The 21,011-nt window shown below is 42.5% G+C and overlaps 1 protein-coding gene across 3 annotated transcripts in view; it reads left to right on the plus strand.

The window, feature by feature from the left end:
* MLLT10 (MLLT10 histone lysine methyltransferase DOT1L cofactor) overlaps positions 1-21,011 on the plus strand; it is a 692,838-nt gene that overhangs the window by 590,238 nt on the left and 81,589 nt on the right. For all 3 annotated transcript variants that reach the window (XR_004538143.1, XR_004538144.1, XM_033931325.1), the window contains one exon: positions 18,771-18,843. Coding sequence is in view for 1 of the 3 variants with exons in the window: in XM_033931325.1 (XP_033787216.1) it covers positions 18,771-18,843 (73 nt within the window). In the remaining 2 variants the exon portion in view is untranslated. The remainder of the gene's footprint in view (positions 1-18,770; positions 18,844-21,011) is intronic.

Raw genomic sequence — 21,011 nt, forward strand, 5'->3', positions numbered from 1 at the left:
TGGAGGGGTGGAAAATAACATTGTTGGTTATTTGGTGGGGAGGGGAGGGAAAAAAGAACCACCATCCACAGAAAGCTCGAATATAAACCGAGAACCCTATTTGTGAGCCATTTTTTTGGCCCAAAAATCTCGGATTATATTAGAATATATCCGATATATATTTCATGATATTGTTGTGCAATATAGATTCTGTTAAGAAAAAATCCTTATGAGCAGTTTTCATTTCTTTCAGTAATTTTATAAATGTTTATTAATTGATCTTTATAGTACTAGATTCTTGTACAGATTTAGGACCCCTTTTATAAAGCTGCAGCAGCTATTCTCGTATGGCAAATGCAACACAATCCAATTCCTATGGTCTGCGTCACATTTGCCACACTGGGATTTGCTACCGCAGCTTTGGTAAAAGGGTCCTTAAGCAAGTATTTTATTTCATTTTATTCTATCCTTGAGGATTTGTTGATATGGGCTGACTGGATGGACCGTCTGCTGTCATTTACTATGTATGTGTAAGTCATTATGCCTGTTTGGGGATTGGGAATTGAAGTTTACCAGTAAATCTAAGATGTCAGAGTTTGTGTGACTCAGAATAGAAGGATGCTAGCCATGAAAGGAGCTTGATAGACAGTGGCGTAGTAAGGGGGGGCAGACAGTCTGCCCTGGGCACGGTCTTTCTTGCAGCGCTGACACCCCTCCTGCTCTCCACCCACTTCCCACTCCTCCCCCTGCTGCGTGCCCTTTCCCTTCCCCCCATACCTTTTTAATTTCGGTGCTCTCTCTGATGTCACTTCCTAGACGTGAGTACTGGAAGTGATGTCAGAGAGAGCACCGAAGTTAAAAAGGTATGGGGAAGGAGCGCTTGCATGCGTCAGGGGGTGGGGGGCGGGGAAGAGGGTGGGAGAGGGTCTCCACCACCCCGGGCACCGCTCACCCCTGCTATGCCACTATTGGTAAGGTTATTCAAAATTCATAGCACAGTGGTTTACATATTATTTGTTGGGCCCCAAATAGAGTCTCATCATCAGGGGATAGGGGGCCCCAGAAAAAGGGCTATGGACCTCCCCTGTAATCAATGCGAGTTAGTATAATCCTTGCGAATCTCTGTTCACATGTCCTGCCTACTCCTCCCATGTGAACTTCCTAGTAGACTGGAAACCAACAACAAAATAAAAAGTAGGAGTCTGATATGATGTCTTCCAGCCAACACAATTACTTAAATTGAAACTTGAGCTTAGATACATAGACTTGACATGGTGCTTTATTTCAGCCACAAGTCTTCTCTTCACAGTCTTACATTCCAGGCAATATTGCTCAAACAGTTCTTGCACAGTCTTTACCTGGGCCACATGCCCCGAGAAAAAAAAATAAACTTTTTAGTACAAAAATAGTCCAGTACTCATCTGAATTAGGCGACTGCGTATAGTGGACCTGACCCAGTTATCTCAGACCTGGCTGGGCTGAGCTCCACGCCCAGGATTCTGAGCTGGTCACAAGGCAACCCAGCAATAGAACCACTTCAAATTACATTACATTACATTAGTGACTTTTATTCCGCCAGTATCTTGTGGTTCAAGGCGGATTACATAAGAGGTTATCTGGACATTTCCAGAAGAGTTACAGAGTTGAACGGGTTACTTTGATGCTTCCTGTAGTGTTAATTTGTTTTGATGGATTTCTTGAATAGCAGGGTTTTTATTTCTTTTCTGAAGGTTTTGTAGTCTGGTGTCATGGTCAGTAGATTGGATAGTTGGCGGTCTAGTTTTGCTGCCTGCGTGGCCAGCAGGCCATCGTACATTTTTTTGCGTTTGACGCCTCTGATTGGGGAGTATATGAATGGTGTCTGGGTTCTCCTTTACCTGGTTGTGGTTGTTCGGATAAAGCAGTTGTTCATATAAGCTGGGCTATCTCCATTTATGGCTTTAAATAGTAGACAGTAAAATTTGAATAGTATTCTTGCTTGTATTGGGAGCCAGTGTGAGTCGAGGTATGCGACGGTGATATGGTCATTTAAACTGGTCACTGCTCAGTCCAATAAAGTCCTGTGATTCTTAATAGCATAAGAACTTAAGAATTGCCACTACTGGGTCAGACCAGTGGTCCATCATGCCCAGCAGTCCGCTCCTGCGGCGACCCTTAGGTCAAAGACCAGTGCCCTAACTGAGTCTAGCCTTACCTGTATACATTCTGGTTCAGCAGGAACTTGTATAACTTTGTCTTGAATCCCTGGAGGGTGCTTTCCCCTATAACAGCCTCCGGAAGAGCATTCAGATTTCTACCACTCTCTGGGTGAAGAAGAACTTTCTTACGTTTGTACGGAATCTATCCCCTTTTAACTTTAGAGAGTGCCCTCTCGTTCTCTCTATCTTGGAGAAGGGTATACAACCTGTCTTTATCTACTGTCAATTCCCTTCAGTATCTTGAATGTTTCGATCATGTCCCCTCTCAGTCTTCTCTTTTCAAAGGAGAAGAGGCCCAGTTCTCTAGCCTCTCATATGGCAACTCCCCCAGCCCCTTAACCATTTTTGTCGCTCTCTCTGGACCCTTTCGAGTAGTACTATGTCCTTTTTCATGAAAGGCGAACAGTGTTGGATGCAGTATTCCAGATGGGGGTGTACCATGGCCTGGTATAATGGCATGATAACCTTTTCAGATCTGTTTGTGATCCCCTGCTTAATCATTCCTAGCATTCTGTTTGCCCTTTTCGCCACCACCGTGCATTGCGCGGACTGTTTCATTGACTTGTCCACAAGTACTCCCAAGTCTCTTTCCTAGGGGCTCTCTCCAAGTATAGCACCGAGCATCCTTTATGCGTGCATATGATTTTGGTTACTGACATGCATCACCTTGTACTTATCCATGTTGAACCTCATTTGTCATTTCGCAGCCTATTCCTCAAGCATATTTATGTCTCTTTGTAGGTCTTCGCAATCCTTCTGTGTCCTCACTACTCTGAATAACTTTGTATCATCCGCAAATTTAATCACCTCAGTCATCATGCCAAATTCTAGGTCATTTATAAATATGTTGAAGAGCACAGGCCCGAGCACTAAACCCTGTGGCACTCCATTCGTGACGCTTTTCCAGTCCAATTATCTATTCACCCCCACTCTCTGTTTCCTATCCGCCAACTAATTTTTATTCCATATGAGTATATCATCCTCGATTCTATGGCTCGCAATTTTTCGAAGTTGACATTCATGCGGAACTTTGTCGAACACCTTCTGAAAATCTAGATAGACGACGTCTACTGGGTCACCCTTGTCTAACAGGCCAAGTTGATCTTTGCAAAACGCAAGTCTGACCATGTCTCCCCACTCCTAGCCAAACTTCACTGGCTCCCAGTGATTTCCAGAATCCATTTCAAATGCTCCTGCCTGGCTTTTAAGATCATTCATGGCAACCTTCCTCCCTTAATCCCACTATCTTATAACTCCTCGAGTCCTGACTCTACCAGACCCGCCCAAAGGTATAAACTATCCTTCCCCTCTCTACACGGTATTCACTATGCAGGCAAATTGGGAAAATCCCTTCTCTTCAGAATCACAGGTCTTTGGAACGATCTTACTACCCAGCTGCGGAACCTGGGCTCCCTCCAATTATTCCGCAAGCAACTGAAAACCTGGCTTTTCACTAAAATGTAATTCTATCCCCCCTTACTTTTCTCTTCTATATATAAGTTCATGTAAACCTTTTTTTTTTCCTTCTCTTACTATATTTTAAGTTCTTGTAATCTGTGCTGAGCTCCACATCCGTGGAGATGATGCGGTATATAAACTTAAGGTTTAGTTTAGTTTAGTTTAGGCCATTTACTCCTTCAAAGAAGTGCAGTAAGTTTGTCAGCCATGCTGGCTGGTCCTCATCAGATTGTGTCCGTCAAGGTGATCGACGATGCGGTCCTTAATCAGCGCCTCTACCATCTTTTCCGGTACCGATGTCAGACTCACCGGTCTGTAGTTTCCCAGATCTCCTTTCGAATCTTTCTTGAAGATAGGCGTAACATTTGCCACTTTCCAGTCTTCCGGAATCTTTCCTGATTTGATCGACAGATTTGCTATTAGTTGGAGCAGTTCAGCTATAACCCCTTTCAGTTCCTTGATTACCCTTGGGTGGATACCATCCATTCCTGAGGATTTATTATTTTTAAGCCTATCAATCTGTCTGCATACCTCCTTTAGACTGACCGTCATCCCTGTCATTTTCCTGTCTTTATTTCCAGTGTACTGTATAGCCTGTCGACTTCTGGTATATTGGATATATCCTCTTCGGTAAATACAGATGCAAAAATCGTGTTCAGTTTGTCGGCGATGGCTTTGTCCTCCTTATTCCCTGGTCATCTAACGGTCCCACTGCTTCCTTCACAGGTCGTTTCCCTTTAATGTATTGAAAGAACAGCTGAGCAGGCTTTTGAGGAGCTGATGATTAAGATTTTTGAGGGCACTGTTGTTTTTGCTTTTTCTCTTGCGGTCTAGGAAGAGCAGCTGGTTTTGAAGAAAAATACCTTTGATATGAAGAAGAAGGCATAAAAGATTTAGAAGTTTAAAGCTTGGGCTTGGATTTAACCAAAGCATCCCAATGTTTCTCATGATCAGTAAGCTTTTGTGTGGCATTTTTTTTTTTTTATTATTATTTATTTATCATTTTATTATTACATCCCATTTTACAAAGATGTTAAAGGAAATACAAAAATTATATATCTTACTTAGTTAAAAAACTAAGAAACAAAAAATGAACAATGAAAACAGTCATCAAATACAGTCCACAATTAGAGGAGAAGAGACAAAATTAAATAAAGCTCCTCGGGAAAGGGGAACATATACCCAAGAAAATCACAAATTAGGAAATAGAGCAGGTAAGATGTTATCCTATCCATTAATTAATACCGCATTAATAACCTGTTTCATTCGGACTGTTTAGAGATTCCTTTACCCTCCAGGAAAAAACCTAATTGGGCAGGTTCAAAGAAAATATATCTACTCCCTTGATAGGAGATAAAGCATTTACAGGGAAATCTTAACTGGAACACTGCCCCCAAAGCAATCACCTTTGATCGATAAGTCAAAAATTCTTTCCTCCTAGATTGTGTCCATTTAGAGACATCCGGAAATATATATATCCTTTCACCTAAATAGGAGACCTGTTTCAAATTAAAATACAATTTCAACAACATTTCTTTATCTTGTAGAAATACCAAAGAGACTAATAATGTTGCCCGCCCCTGAATTTCAATATCAGATGATTGCAAAATGGCTGAAACATCCAATTGTGTTTTTTCAGTTTCCACTACTTTTTCCTTTTGCATTTGTTTTAAATAATAAATTCTTTGTGTCGGAGGAAGACTTGCTTCTGGGATATTTAATACAGTCAACATGAAATTCTTAAACAGTTCTTGAGGCGGCATAAACTTAGCAACTGGAAAGTTAAGGATTCTCAAATTCAAATTTTTTTGTTGGTTTTCTAAGTTTTCAATCTTCCTCAAGATCATCATTTTGTCTGACATTTGTTTAGTAAGCAAATTCTTAGTCTCGGTTGTTACTTTTTCTAAATTTTTAAGATCCACTTGATGTTGTTGAATAGAAGTCTCTAAAGAACTTATCCTAGTGGTAGAATTCAAGGTAATAGAAACAAAGTTTGTGCATACCAGGTGTAGATTCTCTATTGCAGTCCAGATGGAATCCAGTGTTACTGCCTGTGGTCTCACCAACGGCTTGAGGGAGGTGATAGCAGCCAGATTTTCTGTAGTTTCTGCCCCAAGAGAAAGACTCTGGGCTCCTACAACCTCACCACCGTTCGCTGCCAGAGGCTCCTCACTCCCTGAACGCTGCACCTCCGACACTGAGGTCAGTGTAGTTGTAACCACTTCCGGGTTAATCGCAGCAAACGAACATGCCTCTCTCCTTGCACCGGGGGAGCCCTCCTGCATGCTCTGCTCCGCCGACGTTTCCCCAGGTTTGGGAGGGGTGTGCGGTCCTCGCGGGCTCAGCGAGAGAAACATCTCGCTGTCCAGGCTGTGAGCTTCCCGGCTCACAGCAATAGCAGAAACGCCCGACATGGAAGGTTGGACTGTAAAGTCAGTGATTACAGTCTGTCTCGGCGTCGAGGATCCAGAGGTAGGTGGAGGGACACCCCTCTGTTTCCCCCTTCTCTTCGGCATGGAGATAAGTTTCCAAAAAAGATTTTTAACGAAAAATTAAACCTTAGAGATGGGAGTGCTCCTCTTAGCGTCCTGCTCCAGACGCCATCTTGTCTCCTCCCCTTGTGTGGCATTTTTAACAGTCACCAAACAGCTCATCTCCTAAACAGGGAATGTTTGCTCATCTGTCCTGAAGATTGATGTCCATATCTGAGACTCGTAGCCATGCAAGATGTCTCATTGCTACTGACATAGATGATGCTCTGGAAGATAATTCAAATGCATCGTAAGCAGATCTTGCCATATATCTTCTAGCTAGGTATGAGAGATATGCTGAAATTCCTGCAAATGTTGTGGATGAATGTATCTATCAAAAGAAGGCAATTTCTTAACAAGGTGCAGGAAATATAGAAATTAAAATTTAGAACTCTATTTGCTAGTATTTAATTTTGGTACAGGCAATGCCCAAATTTGTCCATAGTATGCCCTCCACGTCCTGGTGGCACTGAGGCATAGACTTTCGATGGAGTAGATTTTTCAAAGTTGACTCTACCACTAGGGACTGGTGCTGAAGCTGTGGTTTGTCAAAACCCAGTGGATAAATTATTTTATATAGAGAATATAATTTTCTGCGAGTCAATGTAATGGTTAGGGACGTTTCCCAGTTCTTCTTAAGAGTCTCTTTGAGTAAACCATACAAAGGTAGTCTGAGAAGTTATTTAGGAGGCTCATCATAATCTAAAGCCTCCAAGTATTCAGCACTGTAGGCAGAATCAGCTTCTAGCTTGACTGATAGCTCTTTGCCCAACTGGCGAATAAATTTGATAAAAGAAAGTCTCTCAGTAGGAGATTTAGCCCTTGGTGGAGACTTTTCTGAGGTAGTATCATAAGCCTCCGTTGTAGACTCAGGTAAGTCTTCAGCTGAATCAGACTGTAAGTCAGAGTCATAGAAGGGCTTTGGTGAAGGAGTGTGTTGATAAGACAGATGCTTAGTCGAGCCCGGTGTTGATCCAACAACGAGGACGATGCTTGACGTAACAGTCTTTTACGTTTGGAAGACCTTGAAAGAGAGCAATGTTTCCTTTTGGAAGCTCCTGAGGAGGAACGATGCTTACTGGATTTGGAATGTCGAGATGAGGAGGAAGAATAACGATGCCTCAATGAACAGGAGCGGGGCTTCAATGGAGAACTGGGCCTGCAATTATGTGGTCTACGTTTAGGTGTGGAACGTCAATGCAGCTCTGGAGAGCCAGTGTCAGTACCGTAGGACCTGGCCGTGCAGGGATTTCTTCAGCTGCCAACGGTCAGGGAAATAAGGTTTCCCTTACCGCCGATGTTGCTGGAGATTCCCTTACTGCTGCTGCCGGCTTGCTTGCTTGCTTTAGCAGCTGAGACAGTTCAGGCTTTTCAGCTGCTATAGGCCTCGGAGGGGTCTTTTTCAGCGGGATCCACTCCATTTTCAAGCTTCGCCAGGTCTTTCTTCATGTTATTCACACCATCCAGGGTGTCTACTCTATTGCAGATTTTGGTATCATCCGCAAAGAGGCAAATCTTACCTGACAACTCTTCAGCAATATTGTTTATAAAAATGTTAAAAAGAACAGGCCCAAGAACAGAACCTTGAGGCACACCACTGGTAACATCCCTTTTCTTCGTAATATTATCCAAATATATCAGTATCTAAATTAGACAACATAGATAATAACATAAGAACATAAGAAGTTGCCTCCACTGGGTCAGACCAGAGGTCCATCTTGCCCAGCGGTCCGCTCCCGCGGATCTAAGCTTAAGCAGTGTATAGCACCACCTGGTAACTACTTTATAAGCATTTTCATTTATCAGTAAACAAATTAAAAACTTTTTAATCTTATGAAATACCCTTTTCCTCTCACTGAGTGATCACAGTTCCCAGGTCTTTCCCCCAAGAGGATATAAACTTATATTTCATAAACTCCTTCCTATTAAGAAAGAGGCTGCTACTCTTATCAGGCCACATATTGTCACCCTTAAAACCCTCTTTTTTAAGAGGTATTGCAGCAGTGGGCAGTGGAGATCCTACTACCCTCAAATACTACTCGTATACATAGATATCCTCCACCCTCTCATTTCTTCCAGAATAGACAAGGATCTCACTTTTGTACCAAACTGTGGAGGTTTCAAAAACCCCTATTAGCTATGCATCCAGCTCCAATCCCGTGTCTATTTTGTATGATCTACTGGCAGGAGGGTGGCTTGAACTTTTTGCAAACTGATGGCCTCTTGTAACTTCAGATTGCTTGGTTCTCAGAAATAGTCTGTTCAGCTGTTGGTTCTGCTTCCAAATTTCACCCCCACCCCTCCCTTGAGCATCAAAGTCAATATCAAGAAATACAAAGGAACACTCTCCCCTTTTAGAAGCTAATGTGGTAAATAAATCCCATTACACCAGGGGAAAGAGGGCAAGAATTTTATTCCAAGTAGTTCCTTCTTATGAAGAAAATGTAAGGTTTCCGATATAGAAAAGCATGAGCCAAGATGGCAGATGAACCAGCTAGCTGAGCAGCATGCCGCAGTGCGCTCGCTCAATAACACTTGATTCCACTCTTGAATAGAACTTTACCTGAAAATATGCCAAAAAAGAGAGGCCGTAATACCGTTGGACCCTCGCGGTGGTCTGGCCTGACTAATTAAGGCAACATTGAGGAGCTCCTGCGTCAAATGCAGGATATCTCGGGGGCGTCAGCACACCCGCAGGAGACGCTTCATAGAGGCAAGATGGAGGCGGTCTCCCTGGGTCTAGAGACAACTTTGAGCCCCTACGCCAGAGCACCTCCCCCTCCTCCTCAGATTATCAGCTCCCTGCGGGTGGAGGAGCTCCCGGAAGGCAGTGCGCACTTCTCACTGGAGGCCAAGAAGAACATGGAAGGGAGCATGGTGCTGGACTCTCTGCAATTTCAGGAGAGTCCTGTAGATAATGAGGATTTAACAGCTTTGGGGGCAAATCCTAAACAGGAGAGTCACTGCCAGGAGAGGATGCCGGTTGGTGAGAGCATTAAATTTAAAAACAGTTTTCTATAAGTTTGAGAAACCCCGAGAGGTAACTCTTGATGCTATTTGGGATCTTTTGACAGATCTAGCTAAGTCAATAAAGCCCCAGCGTATACAGCTGGAAGATAAATTTAATGTCCAAGAGACTGATATTAAGAATTTGAAGGTTGAAATACAGGATTCAAAAAATTCTATACTGAATATTCACCAGGAACTAAAAGTTTCTAAACAAACTAGTATTTTAGCCCATTACATTAACGGGTGCTAGAATATATGTCTCTCTGTCTTTCTTTATTTCCTGTCAGTGGCTCGCCTGGAGGATGGGAAAACATGAGTGCTGTTTGATTTATTTGATATCTTCTCAGCTATTTGATTCTTTTCTTCATTGTACTTTTGAGTTGTATATTAATATTGCTCGCTAATTCTACACCTTGGATCCCATATTGAGGACTTGAGTTGAAGTTAAGCTATAATTTTCTTTTTATTGATGATAATTTGTATCATGGGTGACTTCAATTATTCGGGGATAGACTGGAACCTAGGCACCTCTGGCTGCGATTGGGAGACCAAGTTCCTGGAAGCTGTAGGCGATTGCTTCCTGGAACAACTTGTCAAAGAAAATACGAGAAAAAATGCAATTCTGGACTTAATTCTAAATGGACTATGAGGACCGGCGCAAGGTGTAGAAGTAGAAGGGACGCTGGGAACCAGTGATCACGATATGATCTGCTTCAACCTAGATACAGGGAAAAAACATCGATCCAAAACGATGGCCATGGCATAGAACTTCCGAAAAGGGAATTACAAAGGGATGAGACTCATGGTGGGGAAGAATATTAAGAAGAGGATATGCACTGTAAGAACGCTAGAGCAAGCATGGTCCCTTTTTAAGGACACAGTCACAAGAGGCACAAAATCTATATATACCGTGTATCAAGAAGGGATCCAAGAGGAAAAAGACCAACGGACGAAAACTGGAAAAAGCACAAACAACTTCAAAGCAGGTGCCATAAAGCGGTAAGAGGGGCCAAAAGAGACTACGAGGAAAAAATAGCCAAGGAGGCGAAAAATGTCAAGCCTTTCTTTCGATATATTAAGGGGAAAAGATCCGCGAAGGAAGTGGTGGGGCCGTTGGATGACCATGGAATAAAGGGAGTGCTAAAGGAGGACAAAGCCATCGCTGACAAACTGAACACATTTTTTGCATCTGTATTTACCAAAGAGGATATACACAACATACCGGAAGCCGACAGGCTATACGCAGAAAATGAAGACTGGAAACTGATAGGGTTGACAGTCAGTCTAGAAGAGGTATGCAGGCAGATTGATAGGCTTAAAAATGATAAATCCCCAGGACCAGATGGCATACATCCAAGGGAAATCAAGGAACTGATAGGGGCTATATCTGAACTGCTTCAACTAATAGCCAATCTGTCGATAAAATCAAGAAGGATTCCGGAAGACTAGAAAGGTTCGAGGGGAGATCCAGGAAACTAAAGACCGGTGAGTCTGACCTTGGTACCGGGAAAGATGGGAGAGGCGCTGATAAAGGACCGCATCATTGATCACCTTGACGGACTCAATCTGATGAGGACCAGCCAGCATGGCTTCAGCAAAAGAAGATCTTGCTTGACAAACTTGCTGCACTTCTTCGAAGGAGTAAACAGGCAGATAGACAAGGGTGACCCAGTCGACATTGTATATCTGGATTTTCAGAAGGCTTTTGATAAGGTTCCGTATGAACGACTACTTCGAAAAATTGCAAACCATAGAATCAAGGATGAAACACACACATGGATTAAAAACTGGCTGGCGGATAGGAAACAGAGAGTGGGGGTAAATGGACGATACTTGGACTGGGAAAGCGTCACAAGTGGAGTGCCGCAGGATTCGGTGCTAAGACCCGTGCTCTTCAACATATTTATAAATGATCTGGAAATTGGTACGACTAGTGAGGTGATTAAATTTGCAGACAACAATAAGTTATTCAGAGTAGTGAAGACGCAGGAGGATTACGAAGACCTGTAACGTGACATAAACACACTCGAGAAATGGGCCGCGACATAGCAAATAAGGTTCAACGTGGATAAGTGTAAGGTGATGCGTGTCGATAACAAAAATGTTATACACGAATACAGGATGTCTGATGCGGTACTTAGAGAGACCCCCCAGGAAAGAGACTTAGGAGTACTGGTCGACAAGTCGATGAAGCCGTCTACGCAATGCGTGACAGCGGTGAAAAGGGCGACTACAATGCTAGGAATGATTAAGAAGAGTATCACGAACAGATCAGAGTAGGTTATCATGCTGCTGTACCGGGCCATGGTACGCCCTCACCTGGAATACTGCATCCAGCACTAGGCACCGTACATGAAGAAGAACACAGTACTACTTGAAAGAGTCCAGAGAAGAGCAACTAAAATTGTTAAGGGGCTGAAGGAGTTGCCGTACAGCGAAAGATTAGAGAAACTGGGCCTCTTCTCACTTGAAAAGAGGAGACTGAGAGGGGACATGATCAAAACATTCAAGATAATGAAGGGAATAGACTTAGTAGATAAAGACAGGTTGTTTACCAAGGTAGAGAGAATGAGAGGGCACTCTCTAAAGCAGTGGTCTCAAACTCAAACCCTTAGTGGGGCCACATTTTGGATTTGTAGGTACTTGGAGGGCCGCAGAAAAAATAGTTAATGTCTTATTAAAGAAATGACAACTTTGCATAAGATAAAACTCTTTATAGTTTATAAGTCTTTCCTTTAACAATTAAAGGAAAGATTTATAAACTATAAAGAGTTTTACCTTATACAAAATTGTCATTAACTATTTTTTCTGCGGCCTTCCAAGTACCCTATTTTTTCTGCAGCCCTCACATTTAAAGTTTAATATCTTTCCTTTCTCAAAACTGACACATTTTAATCACTATATTGAAAATAAAATCATTTTCCCTACCTTTGTTGTCTGGTGACTTTATTTTTCTGTGCATTTAACTATGTTTCCAGAGTCTTCTTGTCCTTTGACTGGTTTTCTCTCCATCTTCACTTTCTGCCTTGCATCCATCTTTGGCATTAACTTAATATTCAATTTTTCTGCTTTCTTTTCAAAATCTACGTTTCATGTCTTACCTTCCCTTCTATCTCTCTCTTCTTCTGTCCCTATTTCCATGGTCTGACATCTCTTTCTTTCCTTTCTCTCCCTCCCTCCTTCCTTCCTTTCCCCTGGTCTGGCATCTGTCTCCTTCCCTCCCCCAACTTTTTATTTCTTTCACCCTGCCCCCTTCTTTCTTTCTCTCTCTATCCATGCCCCCATTCTTTCTATATGTCTGTCTTTCTCTCTCTCTCTCCGTGCCCCCTTTTTTTCTTTCTCCATGCCCGCCCTTTCTTTCTGTCTTTCTCTCTCCATGCCCCTTTCTGTCTGTGTCCCATTTCCCTTCTTTCTTTCTGTCTCCCTGTCCCCTCTTTCTTTCTTTACTTCTTCCTACCCTCCCCCACCACCATTGGGGAACAGACCACCACCGCCGCAATCGGGGAACAGGCTGCCACCGCCGCAATCGGGGAACAGGCCAGCGCCGAGGTCTTAACTCTCCCTGCTTATCTTCCACAGCGCTGGGCCGACCAATTCACGCCACCCGACATCAATTCTAATGTCGGGGAGGAATTTCCGGGCCAGCCAGGCAGCGATTAGCTGGCCTGGAACTTCCTCCCCGACGTTAGAATTGAGTCGGATGACAAGAATTGGTCGGCTCTGAGCTGGGGAAGATATGCAGGGAGAGCTAAGACCTCGGGTGCTGGCCTGTTCCCCGATTGCGGTGGCTTGGGCGAGGGCAGTGGGAAGGGAAGCAGATTGGGGACCCCTGCTTTAGGCGAGGACAGATCGCGGGCCGCAAAATAGTCCCTGGGGGGCTGCATGCGGCCCGCGTGTTTGAGACCGCTGCTCTAAAGCTAAAAGGGGATAGATTCCGTACAAACGTAAGGAAGTTCTTCACCCAGAGATTGGTAGAAAACTGGAACGCTCTTCCGCAGGCTATTATAGGGGAAAACACCCTCCAGGGATTCAGAACAAATCTAGATAAGTTCCTGCTGAACCGGAATGTACACAGGTAAGGCTAATCTCAGTTAGGGCACTGGTCTTTGACCTAAGGGCTGCTGTGTGTGCGGACTGCTGGGCACGATGGAACTGCTGGGCACCACTGGTTTGACCCAGCAGCGGCAATTTTTATGTTCTTATTTTATTTTTTGCTTAACTTTATCTTTCTGTATAAGTGGATACTTGATATGTTATTGAAAAATATAAATAAATAATGGAGAAAAAAAGACAATGTAAGGTTTCCATCTCATACTAGACGTAAAGACTCCAAGGAAATACCTCATTAAACAAAAGCTTGAGATGATTTCCCTAGGCTTCTTAATATTACTGCTATAGAACAGGAACCAGTATGTTCTCTTGACTTAAAGGAGGCTTTTACCAATATTCAGATACATTCAACTCACAAGGAAGCTCCACTACCAGTATTGGATATTGTCCGTTGGCTTTTCATCAGCTTCTGACATATTTACAAAATGCCTAGCGGTCATCAAGTGTATCCATGGAAACTGGAAGTGTACAAATATTCCTATTTTGATTGAATATCTGATGGAGTACACATTATGAGAAGGAAAAGAAAGATCATTGCACTTAACCTTCTGGATCTGCCTTAAACAGAAATTTTAATTCATAGGAACCCTGCTAGACACAATTCAAGCATCATCTTTTCTTCCACACCACCTTAGTAACTACGGTAGAAAAAACTCAAAGAAGTCAAGAAGTATCAGCTTGACAGATAGTTAAAGATGTTAGGTCATGTGGCATCTGCACTGCATGTTAACGCCCATGGTATATCTTCATTTGAGGCAGGCCTAATAGACCTTACCACACAGTGAACTCAGGCCATTAATAACCTTCAAGACTTATCTGTCACTGTTCCTTTACTGGATTCCCTGTCTGGGTGGAGAATGCAATCCAATCAGGCTCAGGGAATATCCTTTCAAATTCCACAAAATCAAGCAGTACTCTTGACAAATGTGCCCAAACTGGGTTAGGAGGAGATACTCTAGATGGGTTTTGCACTTGAGCTTTTTGGTCTGGTCAGGAACAATTTTACCAGATAAACTTCCTAGAGCTCAGGGCTATACAGAATATTGCAAAGGCTTTCAGAGCTTGGTTACTCAATGAAGTCATCCTAATTCAGACAATCAGATAACCATGTATTATATAAACAAACAGAGAGGAATGCGCTATGGTGGGAGCTGTTAGAATGTGGAATTGGGGCATTTCTCCCAGAGTATCCTTCAGGAACACATATTTGGCAGGCAGAGACAACATTCTAAAGGACAAACTAAATCAATTTCTGCTTTCCTACAAGTGATTCTTGGACAAGGAAGTCACCCACAAAATTTTTCAATAATAGGGCATAACAGACCGAAGGTTCATCAAGCCCAGTATCCTGTTTCCAACAGTGGCCAACTCTAGTCACAAGTACCTAGCAAATCTCAAGGAGTAAAACAGATTTTATGCTACTTATCTTAGAAATAAGTAGAGGATTTCCCTAAGCCATCTTAATAATGGCTTATGGACTTCTCTTATAGGAAATTATTTAAACCTTTTTTAAACCATGCTAAGCTAACCGTTTTCATTACATTCTCTGGCAACAAATTCCAGAGTTTAATTACCCATTGAGTGGAGAAATATGTTCTCCAGTTTGTTTTAAATCTAGTAGTTTTATCGCATGCCCCCTAGTCCTAGTAGTTTTAGAAAGAGTAAACAAGGGATTCACATCTACTCATGTTTTATAGTCCTCTATCATATCTCCCCTGAGCTGACTCTTCTCCAGGCTGAAGAGCCTTAGCCCTTTAGCCTGTCCTCATAGGGAAGTCGTCCCATCTCTTTTATCATTTTCATCACCCTTCTGTGTACCTTTTCTAATTCTGCTATATCTTTTTTGAGATGCAGCAACCAGAACTGCACACAGTATTTGAGGTGTGGCCACAATATAGAGTGATACAAAGGCATGATAACATTTTTATCTTTGTTTTCCATTCCTTTCCTGATAATTCCTAACATTTTATTTGTTTTCTTAGTCTCCGCTGCACGCTGAGCGTTTCAATGTATCCTCAACGATGGCACCTAGATCCTTTTCCTGGGCGGTGACTCCTAACATCACATAGCTATAGTTTGGGGTCCTCTTTCCCATATGCATCACTTTGCACTTGTTCACATTAAACATCATCCGCCATTTTGACATTCAGTCTCACAAGGTCCTTTTGCAATTTTTCACAGTCATCTTGTGATTTAACAACTTTGTATCATCCGCAAATTTAATTATCTCATTAGTTATTCCTATATGTAGATCATTGATGAATATGTTAAAAAGCAGCATCCCCTTGATAGGAGTAATACAAAGGGCTAGATTCACAAAGCAAACCGATCGTGTACCGATCAGTTTACGACCCCTTTACTATCAAATTTCCATTCGGCCTGATTCACTTACCTCTCCTGCGATCTGCTTCGAATCCGTGCATGCAAGTGAGGTGAAACGCATGCAAATTGAACAGCGACCCAATTCACTACACCAAATTTCTGATCCGACTGGGCTGGCCGATCACCTGCGAGACAGAAATAAATACCTTATAACAAACCGGAAGCATTGGCAGCTATCTAGACAGGCCGCTTCGCGGACTGAGCCATTCCTCTGCCCCATCACTGATGACATCATCAACAATGCGGCAGAGGAACGGCCCAGGCCATGAAGCAGCCTGTCTAGATTATTGCCAACGCCTCCGGTTTGTTATAAGGTATTTATTTCTATCTCGCAGTTCGGATGAGAGGGAGAGATGGGTCAGCAGGGGGAGGGGGAAGCTCTGCTGCTGCTGCCAGTGACTAGGGCTTATTTTTGGGGGTAGGGCTTATATTAAGTCCTCCCCGAAAATCATTCTAGGGCTTATTTTGGGGGTAGGTTTTATTTTCAGGGAAATATGGTAACTAAGAGGGTGGCACAAACTAAGAGGAATAGTCACTAAGGTGCAGTAAAATGTGCAATTTTCCACAGCTCAATTTATAATATGAATTACTAGCTTGAGGTACTCCTAAGAATTGTTTCCAAATAAGAGGGATTTGGGGGCCATTTTGACTCCCAGCACCAACAGGATTGGAGTGAATAGGGACTGTTCATATCAACCCATTAGCCAACAGGTACGCAAACCCCTGTTAGTTGCTGGGAGAAATTGGGAGGTGGGAATATTCAGAAGAGGCTTGTCAGAAGGATGTACAGAATAGGATGATAGGATGCCTGAAATCTATAACCAATGCCTTTAGGACGCTCTTAAGGAACATCAGACCACATTAGCTGCCTGTTGCTCCTAAGAAGGAAAGATGACGCAAGCTCAACACTAGCATTATCTTTCCATGTATAACACAGTTTGTAAGGTCAAATGCAAACTGACCTTAGTACCAGGAAAGGACCACATCATTGATCACCTTGACGGACACGATCTGATGAGGACCAGCCAGCACAGCTTCAGCAAAGGAAGATCTTGCTTGACGAACTTACTGCACTTCTTCGAGGGAATAAACAGTCAGATAGACAAAGGTGACCCGGTTGACATTATATATCTGAATTTTCAGAAGTCGTTTGACAAGGTCCCATATGAATGACTACTTCGAAAAATTGCGAGTCATGGAATCGAGAATGAAATACTCACATGGATTAAAACACTGGTTGGCGGATAGGAAACAGAGTGGGGGTGAATGGACAGTACTCGGATTGGAAAAGCATCACAAATGAAGTGCCGCAGGGTTCGGTGCTTGGACCCGTGGTCTTCAACATATTTATAAATGATTTGGAAATTGGTACGATGAACAAGGTGATTAAATTTGCAGACAATACAAAGTTATTCAGAGTAGTGAAGACACAGGAGGATTGTGAAGACCTGCAACATGATATAAACACGCTCGAGAAATGGGCTGCGACATGGCAAATGAGGTTTAACATGGATAAGTGTAAGGTGATGCATGTCGGTAACAAAAATCTTATACACAAATACGGGATGTCTGGTGCAGTACTCAGAGAAACCCCCAGAAAAGAGACTTGGGAGTACTGGTCGACAAGTCAATGCAGCCGTCCGTGCAATGCGCAGCGGTGGTGAAAAGGGCAAACAGAATGCTAGGAATGATTAAGAAGGGGATCACAAAAAGATCGTAGAAGGTTATCATGCCGCTGTACCGGGCCATGGTACGCTCCCACCTGGAATCCCGCACTGGTCGCTGTACATGAAGAAGGACATAGTACTACTCGAAAGGGTCCAGAGAAGAGCGACTAAAATGGTTAAGGGGCTGGAGGAGTTGCCGTACAGTGAGAGATTAGAGAAACTGGGCCTCTTCTCACTTGAAAAGAGGAGACTGAGAGGGGACATGATCGAAACATTGAAGATAATGAGAACGAGAGGGCACTCTCTAAAGTTAAAAGGGGATAGATTCCGTACAAACATAAGGAAGTTCTTCTTCACCCAGAGAATGGTAGAAATCTGGAACACTCTTCCAGAGGCTGTTATAGGGGAAAACACCTTCCAGGGATTCAAGACAAAGTTAGACAAGTTCCTGCTGAACCAGAACGTACGCAGGTAAGGCTAGACTCAGTTAGGGCACTGGTCTTTGACCTAAGGGCTGCCGCAGGAGCGGACTGCTGGGCACAATGGACCACTGGTCAGACCCAGCAGCGGCAATTCTTATGTTCTTATGATTCGGTTTGCATACATTTGCATGTGCATTAATCTGTTTTTGCTCAAAATTTTATTTTCACCTTAGATTTCTAAACCAGTTTTGGAACACTGAACAAAAGCAGGTTAAGGGAAAATAGCATACTATTTTACCATTATAACATGTTAGGAACTTCTCCTCTTAAGAACAAAAGAATAGCCTTACTGGGTCAGACCAATGGTCCTTCGTGCCCAGTAGCCCATTCTCTCGGTGGCCAATCTAGGTCACTAGTACCTGGCCATAAACCGAAAGAGTAGCAACATTCTATTCTACCAATCAGGGTAAGCAGTGAATGATTCTTGCAACATTTGACCTAAAATAATAAATCCAAATTAAAATATAACTTGTATACTACCTGTGGTTTTCCTGAAATAATAATTTTAGACATATGCAATAAATTTAGTGAATAATATATTTTATGAGAAACACTAGGCTGCAGAGAGTTAAAGAATACAAAGCATCAGGATTTGATGTGAGATGCATACAGATGCTATCCACAGCTGTGATTCATTATGTTTACTAGAGAAATTAAGTGTCTTAAGAGTAGAACATAACAGACACAAACCTGTCTTCTGTGCTCTAAAATTTAAAACTGAAAAATTTAACATAATCCATGCCTTATTGAATACACAGACATATTTAGAGGGTAACACCTTATATACAGTCCAGTAATTTTAAACCAGTAGCATATTAAGTTTTTACTTTCACACTGACTGCATTGATGAAAATGTAGGCTTTTGTGTATTGTGCATAAAATATTGGCAGTACTATATTTAAACTGTTCTCTGTTGAGAATCTATTTATCTAATATGAAATATTTACACAACAGATCAAGATCTTGGAGACAATAGCCGGAACCTTGCAGTTCAGGGAAGTTCACCCAGAGGAAGCCTCTCACCAGGGTAAGCGCATTATTTGCACTATAGAGTGCAAGCAAAGAAACATTTGAGAATGAAAAACTTCTTTATCTCTTATCAGTAGTATATGCATTTGTTGACTCTGTAAAGTATTATAAAGATAAGCCACAGGGCCAGAATAGTCATGAATTTTCTCTGAAATACTTAGAATAGAGTTTGGGAAGTTGAAAGGAATACCTTTATTTTGAGAAATCAATTTAAATTGATCTGTTTAATCATTCTGGTTCTCCATTAATGCTAAAATTAAATATTTCTTCTTTTAGTGCATGCAAAATGTGATAAAAGCATTTGTTTCTTTATACAATAAATATGATCCATAACTAAAATCAAGTCCTGGACCCCAGGTTGCCAATATCGTGTATCTTTAAGAAGATAATATAAGCTAGAAAAATCAATACATCTTTTTCTTGAGCATTGATTTTTTTTCTTTGGGTCTTAATTTTGGTCTTTTATCTAAAATAATTTGTTCATTTAAAATTAAATATGAGCACTTTCAGTATAACATAAGGCTCTTTTTACAAAGGTGTGCTAGCGTTTTTAGCGCACACACCGGATTAGCGCATGTTACCCGAAAAACTACCACCTGCTCAAGAGGAGGCGGTAGCGGCTAGCACGCATGGCATTTTAGCACGCGCTATTCCGCGCGTTAAGGCCCTAACGCACCTTTGTAAAAGGAGCCCATAGTCATAATTTTGCAGCATTCGTTAAGCCTACTTTAAATGTATGCATGCTGTACTTGCTAGAGATAATGTTGGTATATGGTTCTATAAAAATCAGTGTAGAAAAGTGCCCTAGTTCTGTATTTCTCAAGCCATTCATAGAGTACCTTCTAGCCATTCTAGTTTTTAGGGTACCACACTGAATAAGCATTAAATAAATGTACATACAATAGAGGGCGTGCTTATAAATCTCTCGCTTGCATATTATTGTGGATCTCCTGCAAACTAGATTGGCTAAGAATATTCCGGGAATGGCTAAAATGGGTGCTTTCAGAAACTTTAAATGCTAGCAACAACTCAAGAATGACATAAAAAGTACAGTATTTTCAGTTATTATGTTGAACTTACACAAAAATAATTACATGATAGGGGTATTTTTTGATATGACATCCAAATCTGACATTTTTGCAAAAAACATCCCAAAATCCAGTGTCAAGCATGGTAATTTTTGAACCAGAAAAACATGTCTCTTTGGTATGAAAATTGCTCTATTTTAGACATTTTTGTGCCCAGTGTATCTTTCTTTAAGGGCCATTTTCATACAAAAATGTCCAAGGGAAAAATGCACAAAAACAAGTCATTGGGATGCCTGGAGGGCACTGCAGTGAACTTCACATAAAAGGTCCCAGGTGCACATCACATCATAACACCCTTAAATTGTATGGTGAGCTCTGCAGGAATAGCAAAAAAAATGCTGTTCTCAACTGTATATGACTACAATAGCCCTAATACCTGCAGGTGTCACCTATATTTGAGTTATGTAGGTATTTTATGGTTTTTGAGATACTCACATTTTCCAACCAGTTGGAAAGGGATATGGGCCTGGGTCCTTTTCTCTACAGTCTACTGCACTGACTACTAGGCCAGCGTTTCTGAAGACATGGTACACGTACCCTTGAGGTATGCGGGCGCGTGTAGGGGGTTCACATCATGGCCGCCGCGGAGAAAATTCCCTGCCTTTCCATCTAAGCTGCATTGCCGCCGCTGGGGATCCCTCCTTGCTGCCTGTCCCATCCACTGAAGCCTCTGCCAAGGATCCCTGCCCGTCTCCCCCTCCCTCCCGAAGCCAACCCACAGGGATTCCTTCCGAAGTCAGAGCTGATGTCAGAGGAAAGCCTTCCGGGTCAGCAGGGGGGAGGGGGGTGGAAGTTCCCAGTTACCTCCTTGCCACACTCGCTCCTTCTGCCTTCAGTGGCTTGTTGAGGGGACGCACAGCAGGCAACGGTTCACACGTTGGATGTAGCTGACCCGGAATCCTTCTCTCCAATGTCGGAAATGATGTCGAAGGGAAGGCTTGTGGGTCAGCCATGTGCAGCATGTGAATTGCTGCTGGCTGCGTGTTCCCCCAACAAGCCACTGAAGGCAAATGGAGCGAGTACGGCTCGAACAAGTAAGGGGACAAGATCTTTCTGGGACAAAGAGAGAAGGGGGGAG

The sequence above is a fragment of the Geotrypetes seraphini genome, chromosome 2 (genome assembly GCF_902459505.1).
Source record: "Geotrypetes seraphini chromosome 2, aGeoSer1.1, whole genome shotgun sequence".
Taxonomy (NCBI): domain Eukaryota; kingdom Metazoa; phylum Chordata; class Amphibia; order Gymnophiona; family Dermophiidae; genus Geotrypetes; species Geotrypetes seraphini.